At 56.4% G+C, this 22,500-nt stretch overlaps 8 protein-coding genes across 8 annotated transcripts in view; 4 read left to right on the top strand and 4 right to left on the bottom strand.

Moving 5' to 3' along the window:
• Positions 1-303, top strand: part of PTSG_00703 (kynureninase) — a 4,324-nt gene extending 4,021 nt beyond the window's left edge. Inside the window, exon 16 of the mRNA XM_004998114.1 lies at positions 154-303. Coding sequence (XP_004998171.1) covers positions 154-196 — 43 coding nt within the window. The 3' untranslated portion in view covers positions 197-303. The remainder of the gene's footprint in view (positions 1-153) is intronic.
• A 275-nt stretch (positions 304-578) lies between these two features.
• PTSG_00702 (uncharacterized protein) lies at positions 579-9,370 on the top strand. The gene is made up of 16 exons (XM_004998113.1): positions 579-789; positions 1,074-1,157; positions 1,316-1,409; positions 1,618-2,053; positions 2,302-2,394; positions 2,630-2,656; positions 2,826-2,873; positions 3,073-3,176; positions 3,398-3,429; positions 3,642-3,759; positions 3,984-4,113; positions 4,285-4,462; positions 4,664-4,714; positions 4,917-5,022; positions 5,265-5,375; positions 5,645-9,370. Exons 1-16 carry the CDS (start codon positions 591-593, stop codon positions 9,276-9,278), a joined length of 5,445 nt encoding a protein of 1,814 aa, XP_004998170.1. The 5' UTR covers positions 579-590; the 3' UTR covers positions 9,279-9,370.
• An 89-nt stretch (positions 9,371-9,459) lies between these two features.
• PTSG_00701 (N-acetyltransferase) lies at positions 9,460-11,345 on the bottom strand. Its single transcript, XM_004998112.1, has 5 exons — positions 11,081-11,345; positions 10,817-10,883; positions 10,505-10,664; positions 10,229-10,267; positions 9,460-9,999 (listed from the first exon to the last, which is right to left on the bottom strand). Exons 1-5 carry the CDS (start codon positions 11,201-11,203, stop codon positions 9,795-9,797), a joined length of 594 nt encoding a protein of 197 aa, XP_004998169.1. The 5' UTR covers positions 11,204-11,345; the 3' UTR covers positions 9,460-9,794.
• An 11-nt stretch (positions 11,346-11,356) lies between these two features.
• Positions 11,357-13,733, top strand: PTSG_00700 (uncharacterized protein). Its single transcript, XM_004998111.1, has 8 exons — positions 11,357-11,392; positions 11,761-11,819; positions 11,974-12,016; positions 12,146-12,215; positions 12,587-12,649; positions 12,870-12,970; positions 13,272-13,338; positions 13,473-13,733. Exons 1-8 carry the CDS (start codon positions 11,375-11,377, stop codon positions 13,676-13,678), a joined length of 627 nt encoding a protein of 208 aa, XP_004998168.1. The 5' UTR covers positions 11,357-11,374; the 3' UTR covers positions 13,679-13,733.
• A 205-nt stretch (positions 13,734-13,938) lies between these two features.
• On the bottom strand, positions 13,939-16,908 carry PTSG_00699 (uncharacterized protein). Its single transcript, XM_004998110.1, has 4 exons — positions 16,787-16,908; positions 16,336-16,582; positions 15,275-16,003; positions 13,939-14,949 (listed from the first exon to the last, which is right to left on the bottom strand). Exons 1-4 carry the CDS (start codon positions 16,849-16,851, stop codon positions 14,317-14,319), a joined length of 1,674 nt encoding a protein of 557 aa, XP_004998167.1. The 5' UTR covers positions 16,852-16,908; the 3' UTR covers positions 13,939-14,316.
• A 61-nt stretch (positions 16,909-16,969) lies between these two features.
• On the top strand, positions 16,970-19,645 carry PTSG_00698 (nicotinate-nucleotide pyrophosphorylase). The gene is made up of 8 exons (XM_004998109.1): positions 16,970-17,273; positions 17,422-17,503; positions 17,643-17,790; positions 18,060-18,092; positions 18,260-18,334; positions 18,478-18,579; positions 18,810-18,959; positions 19,285-19,645. Exons 1-8 carry the CDS (start codon positions 17,053-17,055, stop codon positions 19,359-19,361), a joined length of 888 nt encoding a protein of 295 aa, XP_004998166.1. The 5' UTR covers positions 16,970-17,052; the 3' UTR covers positions 19,362-19,645.
• Positions 19,561-21,252, bottom strand: PTSG_00697 (mitosis protein dim1). Its single transcript, XM_004998108.1, has 3 exons — positions 20,623-21,252; positions 20,285-20,420; positions 19,561-19,931 (listed from the first exon to the last, which is right to left on the bottom strand). Exons 1-3 carry the CDS (start codon positions 20,835-20,837, stop codon positions 19,854-19,856), a joined length of 429 nt encoding a protein of 142 aa, XP_004998165.1. The 5' UTR covers positions 20,838-21,252; the 3' UTR covers positions 19,561-19,853.
• A 424-nt stretch (positions 21,253-21,676) lies between these two features.
• PTSG_11630 (uncharacterized protein) overlaps positions 21,677-22,500 on the bottom strand; it is a gene marked incomplete at its 5' end in the record, with an annotated part of 1,684 nt that continues 860 nt past the window's right edge. Inside the window, 2 exons of the mRNA XM_004998107.1 lie at positions 21,677-21,863; positions 22,127-22,253. Of these exons, the coding sequence (XP_004998164.1) occupies positions 21,801-21,863; positions 22,127-22,253 (190 nt within the window). The 3' untranslated portion in view covers positions 21,677-21,800. The remainder of the gene's footprint in view (positions 21,864-22,126; positions 22,254-22,500) is intronic.

Below are 22,500 nucleotides of genomic sequence, written 5' to 3'. Positions count from 1 at the left end.
ATACACGTGTATGCAGCGTGTGAAACACATGTGTGCGTGTGTGTATGTGTGATTGTGATTGAATTTATTTTGTGCATGCGTGTGTGCAGAGGTGGACGTTGTTGATCAAATGATGCAACACGATCTCACGTGTCTGTTTTCCCTCTTCTTCAGGTTCGTCCAGCTGCTTCGCGCGGCCATGGAGGCGGCTCCCTGAGTACCACAACAACACTTGTCGCACTTCCTTCTCGTCGCCAGCTTCGGCTGTGTGCTGTGTTGTCTCGTGCCTGGCATGGATCAAATCAATGAACCAATCTGAACAAGCGTTGCTGTTTGAGAGGGCGCAAAACAACAAGAGCGAGAGAGTGTAACAACACACACACACACACACACACACACACACCACACACACACACACACACACACACACACACACACACACACACACACACACACACACACACACACACACACACAGAGCAAAAATTACAAACTATTTTTTTATTTTCTGACCCCTTGGTTGAACCCACAAGTGCGTGCACTGCGTGAAGAGCATTCGCAATTCCGCGAACGACACAGCATCTCATTTTTCCGCACACCAACAGCAGACGATGACCGTGATGATGGAGGCGACTGCGCAAGTCGCAGATGCCGCCGTGGCCAGCGATGTTGCTGCCCGTGGTGGCGCTGCTGGTGTGACGAAGGAGGGCGATGGTGAGCCTGCACAGCCCCACACAAGCGAGGATGAAACGCTGTTGAAGGAGGTGGCCAACCTCAAGGCTTCCATGTCCGAAGCAGACATCGAAGCAGGTGTGCAACAACGCAATGCCAAATGAAGAAAATGTAGGGTGGTGATGCGTCTGCGTGCGTGTGCCTGCGTGCCTCGCCGTGTGTGTGTGTGTGCATGTGTGTGTGTGTGTGTGTGTGTGTGTGTGTGTGTGTGTGTGTGTGTGTGTTGCCCTTTCGATCTGTTCTCTGCCGCCTCCCCTCCCCTGCTCCCCTTTCTCCCTGTCTCCTGTTACACGACCTGGCGTACTGACCACGACAAACGATGATAATGATGATGATGATGATGACAATACACCATGGGGCAGAGCGTGACTTGGCCCATTGGTTTCCTGCTTTTTGGTACGGCGAGCGCCTGCGCCTCACGGAGCTGAGTGGACCCCCTCCAAAAGGTACCTGCAATGTGTGTGTGTGTGCGTGTGTGTGTGTGCGTGTGTGCGTGTGTGTGTGTGTGTGAGGTATACTGCGTGAAACGCCACCTTCCAAGCTCCACATGCCTGTCACATCTCCGCTCTTCTGTTACAGCTCACACGTGCACACTCATACGCAGACTTGAATGAGGAGGAGAAGCGCTTGCACAAACAGTATCGCGACTACATGGCAAAGGAGCGACGGGGTCGAGACCTCTACGTGAAGCGCCAGGAGTACGTGGAACCGTCGTCTGCTTAAACTGTTGCTTGATTCCCCTGTCGTAGCACACACGTGCGCACTTACACATGCACCCACACACGTACACACACGTACACATGTACCCACGTACACACACACACACACACGCACACACACGTACACACACTCACACACACACTCACACACACACGTACATACACACACACGCGCGCGCGCGCGCAGGGATGAGGCTGCCCTGTTTGAGAAGTTCAAGCCACGCAAGCGACGTGGTCCGCGCCTGCCGCGTTTTGCCGCCGCGTCACGCGAGGAGTCGAAGATTGTCGTCATCCCAACGCCGCAGCTGCTTCCCCCGCGTGTCCTGCGCATGCGGCACGGCGACTCTGCGGCTGTGCCCATCATCACCGAGCCGCCGGCACCGAAGATGGAGGGCCCTCCGCTCGTCTGCCAGGTCGAGTGGGAACACGACATCATCTCAGAGAGCGAAGACGACGAGCATGACGAGCACGATGAACGCAATGGGGAATTGAGGCACGGCCGATCGCACGGCATCAAGGCCCAGCCATCGTCATCGCTGGACAGCGCGCTTGGATCATCGCCAGCCTCATCTTCCGAATTTACCGAGGACTTGGGGCCCGAAGACAGCTTCCTCGGAGACGTGGTTCGTGTGTGTGTGTGTCTGTGTCTGTGTCTGTGTCTGTGTGTCTGTGTGTCTGTCTGTGTGTCTGTGTGTGTGCGTGTGTGTGTCTGTGTGTCTGTGTCTGTGTGCGTGTGCGTGTGCGTAAATTGCACATCGGCCGCACATCCGCCAACCTGCCAACTCAAACTGCACCCTTCTCCTTCTCTCCCCCTTCATCACCCCATGTCCCCATGCACCGCCTGCCCCACCATCACTTGATCGCTTCGCAGCCGGACGAGACGACGCGTCGACAGCAGCTGGTGGAGACGGCAGCGATTGTTGCACAGAAGCGCCTCAACGCCATCCGCATGCGCGAAGAGGAGGTACGGGCGTGCGTATGTGTGTGTACGTGCATGTGTATGTGTATGTGTATGTGTGTGTGCTTGTGCTTGTGTATGTGCATGTGTATGTGTGCTCCTTCCCACTCCTACTCCCCTACCCATCCCCCCTGCTTTATCAGTTCCTTCTTCCTTTCCTGTTCCTGCTTGTTGTTTGCTTTGCACTCGTCCCTCACCACTGTACACACCCAATCGCTGCTGCGGCTGCTTCGCATGACAGGAGCGTAAGAAGGCAGAACAGGCCAGGGTATGTCATCACCATCCTTACCGCATGCCGCTGCCAATATCAGCTCACTCGTTCATTGCTGTCCTTTATCTTCCATCACGTTCCAGTCACATCTGTTATTTACGTGCTCCCTTCCCACTGACCTTCTCCCTTCTGAACACCAACCACCCGTTCGTAACCATCTGTGCAGATTGCGCGAGGAAAACGACGCGTGCGAGGCAGACCACGAGCAGCAGAGGTGGCTCAAACACACACACACACACACACACACACACACACACACACACACACACACACACACACACACACACACACACACACACGACAGCATGTTCATCTGTGGGTGCCATGAATGTGACGCAAACACATTATGTTGACACGTCCTCTTCTCCCCATCCCTAGCACTTACCACCCCGAAATGCGCATCTGTCCCACAGCAGAACAAACAGGCGGACGCAAAGAAGAAGAAGAACCCGCCAAAGTCAAAACCAACAGCAGCGGCAGCTGACAGTGGTGGTGCTGCTGCCTCCTCAAAGTCAAAGTACGTCATACACACTCCACACCAAGCCACTTTTGTGTCTGTTCTTCCTTGTTCGCGGTTGTGTCTGTTCTTTCCTGTTTGCCATTTCTTCTGCACATGCTCACGTATACACTCACTCACTCACACACTCATTCACTCACTCACTCACTCACTCACTCATTCACACACACACACACACTCTCTCTCTCTCTCACGTATCCACACACTCTGCTTGTTTGCAGGTCGCAGCCCAGCAACGCCACGCGAAGACATGGTGGGCACATTTGCGCGTCCTTTGTCCCTTCCCAACTCACAACACAGAATACGCATTCCTGCATTTGAGTTTCCTGTTTGCCTATTCCCACACCTCAACCTCGCCAACACAAACACGTGCAAACACGCACGCGCACACACAACCCCCACCCAAATCAATCCCTTCCCCTCATCTCGCCTCACGTCGCCTGTTCCTCTTATCCGAACGTGCAGCTGATCCCAAAGCGTCACAGCGCCGCTTCCTCGTGGGTGGCCAGTCTGATGCAACATACACTGTCGACGTCACAGACTGTGTCCAGCAGGACCAGCACAAGCCCATGGACCTCCCACAGTACGCTTGCCGTCTGTGTGTGCGTGTGTTGTGTGTGTGTGTGTGTGTTTGTGTGTTTTGTGTGTTTTGTGTGTTTTGTGTGATTGTGTGTTTTGTGTGTGTGTGTGTTATGTGTGTGTGATTGTGTGTGTTTGCAATTGCCCTGCTTCCGCACCCATTTGTCGCAACACCAACTCCTTCATCTCACACCAACCACTCACACCAACCACTCCCACCACCACCAGGCGGTTCAGCGTGCTTGAGCCGCTCAACACGGCGATGGCGACGACGCGATGGGAGGATGAGGTGCTCTACGACAGCGAAGATGACATGGACCCAGAGGCAGAACTGGTCCACCAGAAGATGCTCCAGCAGGTACACAATACAACACACACACACACACACATGGCCCTAAGGGAAGGGTTCGTGGATGTTTCACTGCTACGAAGTTCTTCCTCGTGTCTGCCGGCCACCACCACCACCACCATTTTTGCTTCCACTCTCACGCTCCCCCCCCCTCTCCTCCTCCTCCTACACTGGCTGCAGGCACACAAGATTGTGCTTGACATGAACGATCCGCACATGGTGTTTGACTTTGCTGTGTCGCGGCCGCGGCGGCGCGTCGAGTATGTCCTGCAGCAGAACAAGGGTCGCCTTCGTATCCCGGACTGGAAGCTGGAGGAGATTGCAAAGGCAATGGCCCCAAAGGACACCCGTTTCATGAGTGCGTGGCCTTCATGTGTGTGTGTGTGTGTGTGTGTGTGTCGCGATGGGCGCGTTGTGTGTGGTTTTCTGCCACTGCGAACCGGCCTGTCGTGCACAGTGACACTCAGAAACGTGCAAAAACAATACGCCGTACTCATTCATCGCTGTCGTGTCCACATTGTTACTTGCCTGGCACATGTCCGCCTTATCTTCACTCCAGCGGATGACAAGTTCAACCTCTCTAACGATCGCTTTTACGCCACAAAGCACGGTGAGCTGCCGTGTCCTCCTCCTCTCACCGTTGTGATTTGTGACGATATCATCGTCGCTGCGCGCACACATGCTCAAGCGCTCACACACTCACACACTCACACACTCACACACTCACACACTCACACACTCACACACTCACGTTGCCCTCACTTCATCGACACACGTTCCCCCCCCCCCAAAAAAATCATCCCCTTGCGCAGAGAATCCGTACCACTGGTCGAACATGATGCTTGACCGGCCCGTCACCCACGCCAACCCGGCCCTCAAGCTCGATGAGCGCTTCTTCCCAACCCACCTCACCCAAAAGTACGCTGCAGCGCTGTGTGCATGTGTGTGCATGTGTGTGTGCGTGTGTGTGTGTGTGTGTGTGGTGCCTCATGCTTGCGGCTCGCCTCCCGTGTTGGTGAGTTGCCTCCACTCATCAACCCCACACCCAACCCATCATCAACAACCCCTCCACACACACACACACACACACACACACACACACACACACACACACACACACACACACACACACACACACCAAATCGTGCGCGTGCGTGCAGGGATCTGCGGTACTTCCACCGGCCGACGCTGCGAAACATTGTGGAGAACGAACGCAGCCCGCTCCAGAACGCAAACCTCCTCGAACAGAACAGGAAGCCAAAGATGCAGAGGTGCGCACTGATGGCGTGGGTTGCTAATTTCCCTCTGTGATTGTTGTGCGCTGGCCGATTCGTGTGTTTGCTGTACGCTCCCTGACTATTGACCTTTGCAATACTCCCTCACCCACCACACACACACACACACCTTCACAACACGACACAACACAACACGACACAACACAACACAACACAACACAACACAACACAACACAACACAACACAACACACACCCAAACACGCATATGCAATATTCTCTCTCTCTCTCTGTCTCTTGCGTTCAGGGCGACTGGCACGAGTCCTTTTGATGCGGACGACATCACGGCCAAGACGGGGCGGGTCGTGCTGGCAGAGTACAGCGAGGAGCACCCCTTCTTCATCATGCGTCCAGGCATGTGCACCGTGATCCGCAACTTCCACCGGCCAGGCCCAACCCCGTACAAGCCGCTGCCATACGGCATCCTCATCCCGATTGAGAAGGTGGACGGCTCGCCGTTCCTCGGTCGCATGGCGCGTGGCCAGACAGTGCAGGCCTTTGAGAACAACCTCTTCCGCGCGCCGGCCTACGCGCACCACATGCGTGGCACAGACTTTCTCGTCACACGAAACCCGCAGACAAAGGAGCTGCACGTGCGCTACATTGGCGACATCTTCGTGGTGGGCCAGCTCATGCCCAAGATGGCACTGCCCGCGCCCAACAGCAAGGCGGCGTCCGACCTGCAGCGCAAGCGGCTGGAGGCGTTTGTGTATCGCATGTTCTTCAAGCGGACAGTGCGGTCGCGAAAGAGGCGACACAGGCAGGAGCGCCCACGCGTGCGAATGGATGCGGTGAAGAAGGCGATGCCAGACCAGAGCGACACGAACATTCGCCGCGTGCTGAAGGAGTGCGCCAAGTTCCAGCGGCACGGTGCAGACAACGGCTCGTGGGAGTGGAAGCTGGACTCGCTGCCCACCAAGTACGACCTGCAGGCGAAAATCACACCGGAGGAAGTGTGCGCGTACGAGAGCATGCTGGCTGCCGAGCAGCGGCTGAGGGACATGGGGTACAAGACGGCGCTGATTGCCGAGGCCGCAGACGAGGCGCGCAAGGAGCCAACGCGCAACGAAGGCGACGATGATGAAGACGGTGACAAGGAGAGCGGTGGCGATGGTACGGGCGCCGTTGATGAGGCAAAGGTGGCGCCGTGGTGCCTCAGCCAGGACTTTGTGGACTGCGTGCAGAGCAAGTGCCTGCTGGCGATTGTTGGCTCGGCAGACCCAACTGGCACGGGCGGGAAGCTGGGCATGTCGTACGTGCGCATTGCGAAGAAGCCCTCCAACGCGCGCGTGCATGATCCCAACGCGAAGAAGAAGAGCGATGACGCCGTGGATCTGCGAAAGCTGCCGCTCGAGCTGGCCCGCAAGATCCTGATTGAGCGCTACGGCATGACGGACGCCGAGCTCGAGGGCATTCCTCGCTGGCACGTGATTGGCATTGTGCGGCGCAAGGCCACGGAGGAGGCAAAGACATCGTCGGTCGAGCTGGACTATGCGCGCAACAGCAACTCGGCTGTGGCCATGCACCGGCGCAAGTTTGAGTCGCGCTGCCAGGCGGCGTTTGACGGGCAGAACGGGTCGCTGGCGAGCATCGAGGAGGTGCCGAGCGATGACGAGGGCGGCGATGATGAAGGCGGTGAGGGAGAGACACGTGGCGAGGGTGACACGGACCGCTCGACCACAGCAACAGCTTCAGCCGCAGCCGCAGGAAAGATTGGTGGAAGCGGTGGTGGTGCCGACAGCACAAAACAGGCCAACCAGCAGCAAGCAAAGGAAAGGTACGCCAAGCAGATGGACGAGAGGGAGGACGATACGCAGTCGCTGGTGTCGGAGTCACAGGCGAGCGTGGTGTCTGCCCGCAGCGTGAAGGGCAAGCGGGACGAGAAGAAGAGCAAAAAGGCAGCAAAGAAGGCAAAGAAGGACAAGAAGAAGAAAAAGAAAAAGGAGAAGAAGAGGGAGAAGAAACGGCAACAACAGCAGCAACAGCAGCACCATGCCAAGCAGGGTCGCAGTGACGGCAACAACAATGCTCATGAAGAGAAGCAGGCTCGTAACAACACCATCACCACCAGCAACAACAACAACAACAACAACAACAACAGCGGTGATGGTGATGGTTCAAAGAGCAAGAACGGCGGCGATTCGCAAGGAGAGCGTCGGTCGCCGTCACCCTCGCCATCGCAGCAGCAGCAGCAGACGGGGCCCAAACGCAAGCTGAAGATCTACCGCGCAACGCTCAAGCCCGAGCACCGCGACAAGAAGGGCAAGGTCGGCCCCTCGGACGCACGCGCAAACCCGGAGTGGTTCACCATCCGTGTGGAGACGGTGGAGGACCCACGGGTCATCAGCGCGTATGTGCTCGAGACGCGCGCGAGACTGGCGGAGCAGCAGCAGCACAACCGCCGCTACGGCGTGAATGCGCCCGTGCAGAACATTGAGGGCTCGCTGGCGGTGAGCGACACGAGCACATCGGCCATGGCCCTCACGGGAACCAAGCTTCGGCTCAACATGAGCTTGATGCAGCAGAGCAGCGAGGCGGGGACGGCCAAGCGCGGCAGCAGCAGCGGTGGCGGCGGCGCTGAGCAGCCGGCGAAGCGAGCCAAGTCGCGGGGTGGAAGTACCTCCTCCGCGCTGCGTGCACAGGCGAGCGCAGACGGCGCCAGCAGCGTGTTTGGCGACACGGGCGGTGGCGGCGACAACGATGACGCGCGCTCTGTATCTTCACGGACATCGCGCACATCCAAGCGATCCGCACGCAGCAGGAAACCCGCCACGACAGCGCCGGCAGCAACGGCAGCTGCAGGCACAGCGGTGAGTGATGGGGACAAGGAGACGGCGCGTGGCCCGCTGCGCGTGCGTCTGTCGCTGGCCGGTGACAGCCGGGCGGATTCTGAGGCAGCGTCGGACGCAACGGGGACGGGACCGCCGTCGCTTCGCGTGCAGCACAAGGCGGCAATTCGCAAGCTCAACGAGACGCTCAAAAACATTCTCATGCGGGTCATGGCCAAGGAGGAGTATGCAGAGCTGGTGCAGCTGAGCCGGGCAAAGGCGGTAGTGCCGCCTGGCCGCGGGAAGAGCAGGCGCGCAGCAGAGGCGCAAGCAAAGCATACGCTGGACGACGTGTTAGGGCGTGCGGCGATGCTCAAGTTCAGGAGCCTGACGCAGTTTGAAACGGCCGTGCGTGAGGCAATTGAGGCTGCGCGCGTCGCGGGTGGTCCGTCGGTTGCCCTGGTCACCACCGCAGAACACATGCGAAAGGACGTGGATGACATGATCACGGAAGACAAGAACAACCCGTACGAGCTGGAGCGGCAGGTGGTGCATCTTGGGTTAATGCGCAAGCAGAGCAAAGGCGGCAAGATGCCACCGTCAGCGCCACCAACACCTGGCATTGGCACGCCGCTGACAACAGCACCACACTCGCCCGCGTCCACTATCGGTGGTGCAGCCACGACCACAACAACAGCAGCAGCAGCAGCGACGGCGACGGGTCTTGGTAAGGATGCGTCCGTGGGCAGTGGCGAGGGTGGTGCGACTGGCACACCGCTGGGCAGCGCAACAGGAACAACGGGCGCAAGCACAACCGGTGTTGGCAGTGGTGCGTTACCACCAGCCACGCCAACAACAGCACAGGCAACACCAGCAACACCTGCGACAGCTGCGACAACAACGGGAGCGCCAGTGCAAGGGCCAGCACAGGGCGCCCCTGCAACACCCGTGCAGTCGATGCCCAAGCTGACGTTCCGGCTGAACCAGGGGTCTGTGGTGGCGCCGAGCAGTGAGGAGGGCAGTGGGTCTGGTGCTGCGCTGTTGGACGACAGTCTGCGCATGCTGGAAGATGTTGATGATGGCAGTGCCGGCGATGGTAGCAAGAAGGCATAACTATGAGAGTGTGAGTGAGTGAGTGTGTGTGTTCGTGTGTGTGTTTATGTGTGCGTGTGTGTTTGTGCGTGTGTGTTTATGTGTGCGTGTGTGTGTGTGTGCGTGTGCGTGTGTGTGTTTATGTGTGCGTGTGTGTTTGTGTGTGTTTGTGTGTGTGTGTGTGTGCCTCGCTTTCGCTTTCGCTTTCGCTTGTTCCCATCACGCGATGTTTGAGGTGAGTGTATCTTGACAACCCAAAGCACCGGTAGTAAACGCAAGCAGTTTAACTCACGGCTCTGCAGCGACCACAACACCAAAGCAGAACACTGTGCATTCATACACGCATGCACCAACGAAAATGCAGCAAATCACATCACACAAAGAACACGAACAAGATCACACACACACACACACACATGAGAGGCCAAGCTATGTAAACAACGACGACCAGAAACAACAATGGGCACATCTCACAAGCGGGTCTCAACACACACTGCCATTCCATTCACATCCCACAACACTGTGCAGTGCGGTGCGTCATGCAGTCTGCTCTGTGCTGGCTTGTGTGCTGGCGCCATCACCACCAGCAGCGGCGGGTGTGGCCTTATCACCATCCTGTGTCTCGCTGCTGCTCTTCTTGGTTGCGGAGCGCGGGGGTCTGATGACGCCCTCACTGAGGTCGCGCCGCATGGCAAACGCATCTTCGCCGTCCGCATAGTAGCGGTGCTCCGTGTCGTAGATCCTGCGTGTGTTGGGGGTGGGGGAAGGCAATGAATAACGGGAGGATGAGAAGGAATAACGGGGAAGAGGGGCAATAGCAAGGGATGAGGGGAGATGGTGGGATGGATTGCTTGGGCAAGCCCTCATGTTCTCGTGCATGTGTGTATGTGTGTGTGTGTGTGTGTGTGTGTGTGTGTGTGTGTGTGTGTACAACAAAGGAGAGGCTGCTGCTCCCTCAAAATTCAACTCACTCAAAGCCGAGAGTCTTGTTGTACAGGTTGAGCGCAGCCCTATCCATCAAAGACAGAAGTGTTGAATGCAAGGTGAGCCGACGGCAGCCACAGCAGGAGAACGAACGTCCAAGACAACCAGAAGCAAGCCACAAGAAAGCCACAAGAACGCCACAAGGAAGCCATAAGGAAGTCACGAAGCCGCCAGACAACGACACGACCACAGGAACACACAACCACACAAACACACAAACACACGCAACCACATGACCACGAGCACAGGAAGGCAGGTCGCACCTGTTGCTTCTGCGGACGTGCAGGGAGCAGAACTTGGCGCTGTAGTTGTCCACCATGGCCTGAGCGGCCTGGTCCATGAGCTTCCGCGCGAGGCCGAGACGACGGTGCGAGCGCTTGACAGCAAGCGACGTCACGTGGCCAGTAATCACCTCGCCACCCTCTACAACAAAAAGGACGAGGCAACCGCGCGGGGAAGGAAACCGCGGAAAGAACAAGGTGAGGCGCATGCAGTCGAGATGGGAACAAACGTCATGTTGGTTGGTGAGGCATGAGTTTCAAAACAGAAACCCCCCCCACCCCCATCACACCTACCTTCGTCCATCTTGGCGAGCACATAACCAACAATGTCGCCGTTCTCATCCTCGGCAACGTGCGACAGCTGCAACACATGAACGTAAAAGAAAATGGAAGCATCAGCATGAAGCACCCGTGAGCTCGCGTTCACACACGACACAACAACACACGCACACCACACACGACACATACACAACAAAAACGACATGCACGCACACCACACACCACACAACACACAACACACACCACACAACACACAGCACGGACGACACGCACACTGACCTGCGGCCAGCTGAGCCCGTGGTAGAGGTAGTATTTGAGCTGGTAGTTCTCTGGCAAGCACAACAGGTTGCAGTGCTGCATGTTGATGAGATCATCAACCGTTGCCGTGCGAATCGACACCATCGCGCTTGCGTGCGTGTGGGTGTGGAGGTTGGTGGTGAGTGGTGAGCAGTGGTGTGAGATGTGACAGACGCGAGAGACGTGAGTGTCTTTGCAGCTGTGCGGTGTCTCTCTCGTGTTCGTGTTTTGCTTGTTTGCCTGTTGCTACATTTTATGCTGTTTTGACCCGTCAGCATGGCCAGCGACGAACGGGTGCGTGCGTTTGGTCGTTGGTGGTGGTTTTCGCGCCCTTGCTTGCTTGCTTGCTTGGGCCTGTGTGCTGTGTCGTTACACGACAAACAGGCCGTTGGCTGGATGGCTGGCTGGGTGGATGGGTGGGTGGACCTGGGGTGTGGTGCGTGCACGGCTGGTGTTAGGTGGCTGGTTGTTGGCATGCACGTTCGGTGGATGTGTGTGTGTGTGTGCGTGTGAGCCAGTGGTTTGCTCAGCTAGGTCCTGCATCAAGAGCACGTGGTCCCAGCCAGCAGATCGATTTGCAGTGCTTGATGATGAGTGTGCTCAAATCACACGAACCTCAACCACCATGCATCCACGACTACACTAACATGCACGCTTGTTAGGTGTGCGTCTTGGAGCAGACGCCCAATGTGGAGGCGATCATCACCGCTCTCCTGGACGAGTAAGCCGTGCCGCCGCCGCCGCCGCTGCTGCTGCTGCTGCGTTTCTGGCCTTGCTCCATTCATCTGCACTTCAAAGCTGTGAATGTGGCCTCAACTCCTGCGCCCTTCCCCCTCCCCTTGTTGTCTGCTGTGTGCTACCACCACCTTGAGCAGGTCCACGCCGCAGACGGAGTTTGTCCAGTTCTCGCGACGCGTGGTATGTGCTGCCGTCCGCGCATCAGCCTCTGCTGTGGCAATTGGAGCTCCTGCATCGCTCGCGTCCCTGCTGACCCTTGACTCACAACGCGACTGCTCTCCCCTGTTTGCTTGTTTTTTGCCTCCACAGATCCGGCTGGTTATCGAGGCCGGTATCAACTTCCTGGACATGGAGGATCACACCGTGGAGACGCCATCAGGTACGTGGAACGTGGGTTGGCGGATGGGCGGGCGCAGTGTGGGTGAGTGTGGTGACTGGGTCTTGCAACAAGTGACTCGGCGTGACTGCAGTATTGCGTGGATGTTCATGTGCGTTGTGCGTTTGCCATGCGGTGCTGGTAGTGTCCACACACACACACACACACACACACACTCTCTCTCTCTCTCTCTCTCTCTCTCTCTCTCTCTCTCTCTCTCTCTCTCTCTCTCTAACGCACACACACACACACACACACACTCACTCACTCACTCACTCACACACACACACGCACGCACACACACACACACACTCTCTCTCACACACTCTCTCTGTCTCTCTGTCTTGCCTCACTGTGCGCATCACCACTGGCAGGCCATCCCTTTCAAGGCCTGAAGCTTGTGCAAGAGCCGTGTGGCATCAGCATCATGCGTGCAGGTCAGCTCCCTTCAGCAACCCCCGTGCTTTTGTTCCCTCTACGTTTTGCGCTCGTTCAACCTGTCGTCACCGAATCGTATGCGCATGTGTGTCTGCGGGTGCGTGTTTGTATGTGTGAGTGTGATTACCCCAGTTCCTTTATCCACCTACGCACACGAGCTCACCAAACCGAACTCCACGTTCCCCTTCTCTCTCTTCCTTCTTGCACCATGTGGCGCAGGTGAGGCGATGGAGCAAGGCCTGCGGGACTCGCTGCAGTCGATCAACATGGGACACATGCTCATCCAGCGCGACCGCGAGAACCCGAGCAGCGACCCCCAGGTCAGCATCACGTGATGTATGTGTATGTGTGTGTCTGTGTGTGTCTGTGTGTGTCTGTGCTGTGCGTGCGTGTGTGTGTCTCTGTGTCTCTGTGTCTCTGTGTCTGTGGCTGTCTATGTGTGTGTGTATGTGATGTAGAGGCACACATGACCACGTTTCGCAAACTTTGTTCGTTAGTTCGTTTGTTCGTTTGTTCGTTTTTGTACCTGCACGCTTTACCTGGTGTTTCACTGCACCTGATCGCTCCTCGTTCTCATGCTCCCCCCCCCCGTCTGCATGTGTGCGTGTGCATGTGGTGCAGATTTACTTCCACCACCTTCCCGCGAACATTGATAAGAAACCCATTCTCCTCCTCGACCCCATCATTGGTGCGACACGCGCACATGCAGTGCACTCGAACCAACAAACCAAATCAAGCCTTGTTCCACCTCACACCTGTACTCACACACACGCACACACACTCTCTCTCACGCACACGCACACACACACACACACTGTGCAGACTCTGGCGCGACCATCATCAACGCGCTGCGCATTCTGGTGAAGGAAGGGGCAGAGGACAAACGCATCATCATCCTATCGGTGTTTGCGTCCGACGCAGGCATCGATAGGGTCCTGGGCTCCTTTCCCAACGTGCGCATTGCACTCGCGCGTAAGATGGACAACTGCCAGGCCGTTCGCTTCTCCAAGCGCTACTTTGGCACCTGATGACCCTTAAGCAACCCCCGCGCTCAGTGCTCTCCCTTCTTCCCCCCCCCCTTCCTTCCCTCTTAGATCGGTGCCTGGCTGGTTGCTGGTTTGTTTGCTTGCTTGTTTGTTTGGTTGGTTGGTTGTTTGCTTGTTATCTGACCTGATGAAATCCACGAAAAATGCTTTGTGCCCACGACCGTTGCTTCTTGCTCATGTCTCTGTTTGTTTGTTTGTTTGCTGTCTTCTCCCTCGCCCGCCTGGTATTCTTGTGCTTGCGTGTCTGTCTGTCTGTGGCCCGAGGCCCATGAAAAATGAAACGCCATGTTATGGAATGTGATGTGAGCAAGGAAATGGAAGGAAATGGAGTCAAATCATGTCATGAGATACAAAGCACAGTGATGGGTGTGGCCGTGCGAAACGCCACCAGCAGAGAAACAACAGCAGCAAAGCAGTACCCGCATCACTGAGCGGCAGCGCAAGAAAGTAGGCAAGCCATTATCAAAAAAAAAAATAACAACAAGGGAAAGGAAATGCACACAAACACACACACACACACACGACGCAGCGTACAAAAAAAATGTCTTCGTTTGTGCAGCGTATGTGTTTGAGCCCCTCTCATCAAGCCATCGTCACTGCCATCGTCACCAGTGGCATCATCAGGAGAGGTCGCGCAGTGCCACGTACGCGGGCTCCGTGGACCCCGAGCTGCGGCGGGAGCTGCGTGTCTGCGATGGCGACGACGGCGTGTTTGTCAGCGGCGGCACCGCAGTGGTGTCATTGCTGCCATCATTGTCATTCTTGTCGCTGTTGTCGCTGTTGTCGTTGTTGTCGTTGTTGTCGTTGTCGTTGTTGTTGGTATCACCAGCCGCAGCGCCATCAGTGCTTGGAATGGCATCCACTTCTCGCTCTTCATCGTCGTCAGCCGCGTCAGGACCGGGAGCATCCGCCTCATCCTCATCCCCTCCCTCTTCCTCGTCCGTTTCCTGCTCCTCCTCCTCCCCTTCTTCGTCGCTGGCATCATCTTGCGCGGGAACTGTGAGCGTCTCACCACCATCGCCATCACCGTCACTGTCACCATCAGCATCACCATCACCGTCAGCATTGTTGGTGGTCAGCTCAACGTCGTTCACATGCACCTGTTCGTCACCCCCATCCTCGCTGTCAGTGCGCTGCTGGTCGTTCCCCGTGTTGCTGAATGCAATGCTATCGTCATCATCGTCGTCATCGTCGCCACCGTTGCCTTCGCCCTCGCTCGGATCCTCTGTCCACGCGCGCATCCCCTTGGACAGCTGCGCGCACACAAGGCACGGGTGTCGTGTGAGTGCTTGTGGTGCGGAACGATGGGGGGGGGGTGCTAGGCAGGGATGTACGAAGGTGGTTTCAAAAACTCGAACCACACGCAGCACTCACACACACGCACACACACACGCACACACACACGCACACATACGCAGCACACACACACACACACACACACACACACACACACACACACACACACACACACACACACACACACACACACACAGCACGCACGCACACACACACACACACGCACACACACAGCGCGCACACATACACAGCACGCACAAATACGCACACACACATACGCACCAGAGCTGTCGCGTCGAAGGAGCCCTTGGACATGATCCTGCCCATGGTGGCCATCTCGCCACCGGGCACGGGCGCCGACCACGACGTGCGCTTGGAGCCGCCGACAAACGTCAGCTTGTCCTGCGCGCTGCTCGCTGCACCGCTCTTGAGTAGCACCTCGTAGATGTGCGACGTGGCCTCGCTGGTGAAGCCAATGGATGTGTACAGCTCACGTGCGGGATCGTGCTCGTCCTGGTACAGCAGCACCTCCTTGATGCCGTGCTCCTTGCGCAGGTGCTTGATGGCGTTGCACAGCAGCGCTTTGCCAAACCCGCGCCCGCGGTACCCGCGTGGGGTCACGCACGTGGTCACGCGCGCCTTGCTCGACGACACGTGGCGGATCATGCAGAAGGAGACCATGTGGTCCCTGTACACGTGTGCAAACAGCCACCCGTGCGACGCGGCGTCACGGAGGGCCTCGCGGCACTGCGTGCTGATGGGCGCAAAGTCACCCCACCGCTCGTTGAGTGCGTCGTAGAACTTCTCCGTGTATGACTCGGCCTCGTTTGCCTCGACGGTGATGAGCTTGCCCGGTGCAAGCTTCTTGTTGTTCTTCAGTTTCTTGAGCACCAGCACGTCGCGCGTGTGGGAATGCGTCACGCGCTCGGCCCAGTCCGACATCTCCAGAGCGGCGTCCGCAAACGCCCGCGCCGTAATCGGGTCGGAGATGACCGCCTCCATGTGTTGCTCCTACATGTAAAACGACGACAAGAGACGAGGACGATGACGACGATGATAAGGAGGACGATGACGACGATGATAAGATGGGGGGGGGGGGTGCAGGATAATAGAACATAGAACAAGGGTAACACGCAACGTTGTAACCCGTGTTGTTGAGGTGAAAGCAAGGAGCAAGACAGCAGCGTGTATTGATCAAGGCACTGATCAAATCATGGAAGGGAGCAGGGGGAGGGAAACAAAGGGGAAGACCAGGGCCCTGTCAAGGCAATTGCGATGACAACAACCACGAGTGATGATGCATGCAAAAACACAGAAACATGCGTCGTGGAGGTGTCACGTACCCGCTCCTTCATCTCCTGGATCAGGGCTGAGACTGCTGGCTCGTAGATGTCCGGCTCCTGGGAGAGGCGGGCAACGTGCATGCCATGCCAAGCGCTGTATTGCAGGACGACGAGGACGATGCCGCCAACACTCCCATCGGAATCGCCAAGCGAGACGGTCGCCAGAAGCAGGGACGAAGGCCGGTGGTCTGGCAGATCCTCCAGTACGGGCAAGAGGCCCAACATGCCGCTGTGCTGCAGTTCATCCCTGCCAATGAGCGCCAAAACGACACGCACAAAGCACGTGAGCGTGCGTGGATGCGTGGATGTGATGGTACGTGTTTGTGTTTGGTTTGCATTGTTCGTATTGGCGATGCATGTCTTGCGTGGTTGGTATTGCCTGTACTGTGGCGATGTGGGGGAATGAAGCGAGGTGAGTCGGAGCAAGAACAGAGGACCATGGGGGTCCGACCTGAGTAGGAAGCGCTCGACGCGCTCAATGAACACGAGAGGGTCTTGGAACACCTCCACCTTCATGGTTCTCTGCTGCTGTGTGGCTGCGACTGTGTGGGTGGGGATGCGATTGGGGGGGGGGGGGTGTTGTTGTTGGGTGGAGGAGTGAGGTTGTGTTGAATGTGCATCGAATCATTGACAGGGACATCTTAACTTTATGGATTTGCTGACACACAACAAGAAGGACAAGAAGCAAGCAAGAGAGGAAGGACGCGAGCGGCCAATATGACGACGACGGCAGGGACAAAGGCGTATGACGGCTTGATTCCGGAAGGCAGATTGGACGAGCTCGTGCGGGCATGGCTGGCAGAGGACGTGCCTTCCTTTGACATTGGGGGCGCTGTGGTTGGCACGAAACAGGAAACCGCCACCCTCCTCTGCAAGTCCCCGGGTGTCTTGGCTGGCAGGCCATTCTTTGATGCCGTCTTCCGCCACCTCGGCTGCAAGTCAGTGCAATGCGTGTATGTGTGTGTGTGTGTGTGTGTGTGTGCGTGCGTGTGTGTGTGATGCGTGTGTGTGTGTGTGCGGGTTGTGCATACGCGTGTGCGATGCGTGTGTGTTCACTGTGTGCACATGTACATCGTTGGTGAATAGGGTGACATGGGAGCGGGAAGAAGGCGAGATGCTGGCTCCCAGTCCTGGTGAACGCATCCAAGTCGCAACCGTCCAAGGCGAGGTGTGTACGTGTGTGTGTGTGTGTGTGTGTGTGTGTGTCGCTGTGGTGTGGCTGCTTTGGCAAGTTGAATGTTTTCTCGGCACGCTTCCCCCTGCTTTCTTTAGTCACCCTCATCCCCTTTCTCCTTTCATCTGTGCAGGCTCGGAAGATCTTGCTGGGGGAGCGCGTGGCCCTCAACACGCTGGCACGTGCCTCCGGCATTGCCACTCGATCACGCAAGATGATCTCGCTCAAGGAGGAAAAGGGCTGGAAGGGCGTCGTGGCTGGAACGCGAAAGACAACCCCAGGTGCTGCTGCTGCTGCCGCTGCTGTTGTTGTTGCTGCTGCTGCTGCTGCTGCTGCTGTTGTTGTTGTTGTTGTTGTTGTTGTTGTTGTTGTTGTTGTTGTTGTTGTTGTTGTTGTTGTTGTTGTTGTTGTTGTTGTTGTTGTTGTTGTTGTTGTTGTTGTTGTTGTTGTTGTGACACTGCGCGCCGACGTGCGTGCCTGCTTGTTTCTCACTGTGCAACTCAATCCTTGGTCTGCCTCGTCCTGTTTGTGTGTTTGCATAACGCCACAGGGTTTCGCCTGGTAGAGAAGCACGCCATGCTGGGTGAGCTGCGATGGGCCGCAAACAAACCTGTGCTCTGTTTGTGCTGGATGCGTAATTCATGCTTTTATGTGTCCCACGATCACTTGTGCTGACATGACAAATGGTGCTGCTGCTATGTTGTGCTTGTATGTTTTGCTTGCTTGTTCTTTTGTTTGTTTGTTTGTCAGTTGGTGGCGCTGACTGCCACCGCATGGACCTCTCCTCCATGGTCATGCTCAAGGACAACCACATCTGGAGCCAAGGTGCGTGCCTGTGTGTGTGTGTGTGTGTGTGAATGTATTTGCGTGTGATTTGGCCACAGATCGCATCCTCTCCTCGATTACCTTTGATCCTAACGTTGCCATGACCATGCTCACAACATCATTTAACAATTACTGCGCACCAGGCTCCATCCCTGCTGCTGTGAGCAAGGCGCGAGACATGGCCGGCTTCTCTGTCAAGATTGAGGTTGAATGCGGCACTGAGGAGGAGGCCCGCGAAGCCATCGGTGTGTGTATGTGTGTGTGTGTGTGTATGTGTGTGTGTGTGTGTGTATGTGTGTGTGTGTGTGTGTGTGTGTGTGTGTGTGTGTGTGTGTGCGAGGGATCCAACACCCAGCCTGTGTGAGTTTCCTCGCGCCATCACCTCGACAACCTCCAGTGTTCCTTGCACCCACCCACCCCCACCACCGCTACCTCCACTTGTGTAACACCCCCGCCCCCGCCCCACCCCCTGCAGCTGCTGGTGCGGATGTGGTGATGCTGGACAACTTTTCACCAGACGATCTTGGCTGCGCGGCCGCTCGCATCAAGGACGACCACCCGCACATCATCGTGGAGGGCAGTGGCGGCATCACCGTCGAGTCCATCCAGAGCTACATGCACCCATGTATGTATGCATGCATGTATATATGCGTGTACGTGTTGCACGTGTGTGTGTGACGGTGTGATGGTGTGTGATGGTGTGTGTGTGTATGTATGCATGTATGTATGCATGCATGTCTGTTCGAGCATCTGCGTCCATTGTTTGTGTGCTCGTCTGTCTTTACCACCTTCGTTCTCCGCCCGTCTGTCTGTCTGTGTGTGTGTGTGTGTGTGTGTTTGTGACGCTGGTCGTCCTTGCATGCACTCCTCCCTCGCCACCAGACTATACCAAAGCATCCCTTGTGCTCACCCATCACCATCACCACCACCACCCTCGCCCCCACTCACAGCTGTGGATGTGCTGAGCACTTCGTGGATCCACCAAGGCACCCCCCACGTCGACTTCTCCCTCAAGATCAACCACTAGCCGCACACACGCATGCACACATGCCCATGTTCCTTGTCAATGAATATGACTTTGCGTGATGATGGTGGTAATTGTTGTGCGTGACGCGCCACTCCCATGCGTGCCAAACGCGCTTGCACAGCTTTCCCTTCATCCTGCTATGTTGCCCCCATCCCCCCCCCACCCCCTTCTCTCTCTCTTCTGTCGGGCATGCACAGTAGGGATCTGCTTGCTCTCAGTCAATGACATTTACGCGATTGAAACTCGCATGAACACACGTGCGCGCACATCGCGCAGGCGGACAGGGCGAATGCGAGAACAGAGATGAAAGAGGAGGGGGGAGGAAAGGAACCTTGTACAAAGAGAGAAAGAGGGGAAGGAAGGAGGAGAGGGACCGGTGCACACAACAAGCACCCACACACCCACACACCCACACATCCACACATCCACACACCCACACATCCACACACCCACACACACACACACCAAGCGAAGCTGGGGAGCAATGAGGAGCTAGTAGCGGTACTTGGTCGAATAGTCCTTTGGCGACACGACGAGACCTCGGCCCTTTCGTGCTCCTCTGTACACCGTCTGCACGTTTGTTTGGGGGGGGGGGAAGGAGGGATGGATGTGAGAGATATGAATGGCGAGAGGCAAGAACAGACGCAGAAGAACAGGGGTAGAAGCAGCGACGAAAAAACAAGTGGGGTCATGCAGGTTGCATCAGCACACACGCACAAGCACAAGCACAAGCACAAGCACAAGCACACACGCACAAGCACAAGCACAAGCACAAGCACAAGCACACGCACACGCACACGCACACGCACACGCACACGCACACGCACACACACACACACACACACACACAAGCACACGCACACACAAGCACACGCACACACAAGCACACGCACAAGCACAAGCACGCACACATGCGAACGCACCTCCACGATGTCGATGAGTTCTTGCTCGTCTGTAAAGGCCCAGTTGATCTTGTTGTTGTTACCCGTGCCCAGATCAATCATGATGTGCTTGTTCCGGAAGAAGAACATCAACGTGCAAGGGTCATACAACTCGTACCTGCGTGGTGGGTGGCGCAAGAGCGCAGCAAAGCGTTAGCTTGGACACGGCACGATGACAGGGATAACAGGGGATAACGGCTGCGCACACGTGGGGACGTCCATACATACATTTGCTCGTTTACACGCACCCACTCACGTACAAATGCATACGCACGCGCATGCGTATCCAACGCGCACGCACGCACGGTGAGGCAACTTACATGGAGTTGAAGTCGGGAACCTTGGTGATGTCGACAAGGTAGATGACCGCAAAGTTCTTGACCTTCTCTGAAATCTTGAACAGGCACTCGTCCGTCTTCATGCAGTCGGGGTCCCAGTCGTGTCCAAAGCGGATGATGACCACCCGGTCTTCCTCCGCCATGATGGCTTGGTCGACCTGCCATCCGTTCTTGAGATGCGTCAGCATGTACGACATGGTGGCGGTCGAACGAAGCGGGCGCAGTCACAGTCCAACAAGTTGAAGTTGAGGCGGGTTGGGGAGGATGAGTAGAGGAGGTCGGCTGGCTGTCTGGCAGCTGGGAGTGTGTGCGGAGCAGGAGCAGGAGGATGGAAGAGGTGTGGCTGGTGTGTCTGGAGGAGTGTGGAGAACGGGTACGACGAACGAAGGAAATGGCTGCACAAGTCCTTGCGTGCTTGCTTGCTTGCTTGCTGACTCGTTGCTCGCTTGCTTGCTTGCTTGCTTGCTTGCTTCAGGCGGTTCCACGTCAACACTCTCAACCACACACACAACGTTCGCACAGCAAACACAGCAAGAGGAGAACGAAGGGGAAAGGCCAAAACGAGCAACGCCACAGACCAGTCCTTTGCCGCGAAATTCAAAAATGGTGGCGTCGGCAAGTTGTGTATGTGTGTAGCGTGTGTGCAGTGAACGGGTGAAGTTGTGACAGGTGTGAAGTGCTAGGCTTCAAAGAGCTTCTCTTTGAAGCTTTGAAGTGAAACTCGAGAGCTGGAGGGGATGCAGAGACACACGCACAAGCCCTTTTTGTGTTTCTTGCACGCACTCTCACTTCGGCAATTCTGTTACCATAGTGTGAGGAGTCAAGGGTGGAATGCAAGGATGGGGGGAGTCCTCTCAAGCCTAACATTTTGCTTTCCTCGAACAACAACAGGCAATCAACAAACACCGCAATACGCGTTGTTCTCTTTTCGATGAACTGCTGGATCACATGCAAGCATGCACTTTTTGAACAATGTGCTCAACCATGCCAACATCCCCCCCGGCTTAAATCCACCCACAGGATTACTGTTCGCATGCTGGATTTGATTGGTTGTATGTCTGTTTATGTTCTCTCGTAACGCAGCAGCACCAAACAAACCACTGCAGCCCCATCGAACAGCACACGCAAATGGCCGAGACAGCGGCCAGCGCGTTGGTGCACTAGAAGGCGCCAAGCTCTGACAACTTCTGGTGCGCTGCAGTGTAGTCTGCAAAGAACTTGGCCTGCACACACGAAGCAAGGCGTCGGCCACATTTTGCACACACACAACACACACACAGACACACACACACACACACACACACACAGACACACAAAGAAGCACGTGTGAGTGGAGGCAGCGGCAAGCGGGTTGTTTCGCATACAACCATGACTGCAAACCAATAACCTCAAAGACCACGACAACACCCTGTGTTATTCAACCCCCCCCCCTCTTATCCTGGCAAACAAAAGCAACGCCACCAACCCACACCATCCCTCGCCCCACCTGGTCCTGCGCGTAGAGATTGACAAACTTGGCCATGGTTGGCGAGTCCAGCAGGGCCTTGTCGGTTGGCAGGACAAGCAGGCCGTCCTTGGGATTGAGCAGGTTCGAGAAGTAACTGTTGTCAAACCTGCAACAGCGCACGCACAAGCAGGATGTGCGTGTGTGCGTGTGTGTGCGCGCGTGTGTGTGTGTGCGTACGTGCGTGCGTGTGCGCGTGCGTGTGAGGGACCTGCTCGATGCGTTCGATACATTCGATATTCGATGTGTTGGATGCGGTGCAGTAACTCCGAAACGCAAGCATACAATGCACACACACACACACACACACACACACACACACACACACACACACACACACACACACACACACACAC

Source organism: Salpingoeca rosetta (genome assembly GCF_000188695.1).
Source record: "Salpingoeca rosetta unplaced genomic scaffold supercont1.2, whole genome shotgun sequence".
Classification (NCBI taxonomy): Eukaryota; class Choanoflagellata; order Craspedida; family Salpingoecidae; genus Salpingoeca; species Salpingoeca rosetta.
The sequence above is the reverse complement of the archived record's forward strand: the minus strand, read 5'-3'. Positions and strand labels throughout refer to the sequence as shown.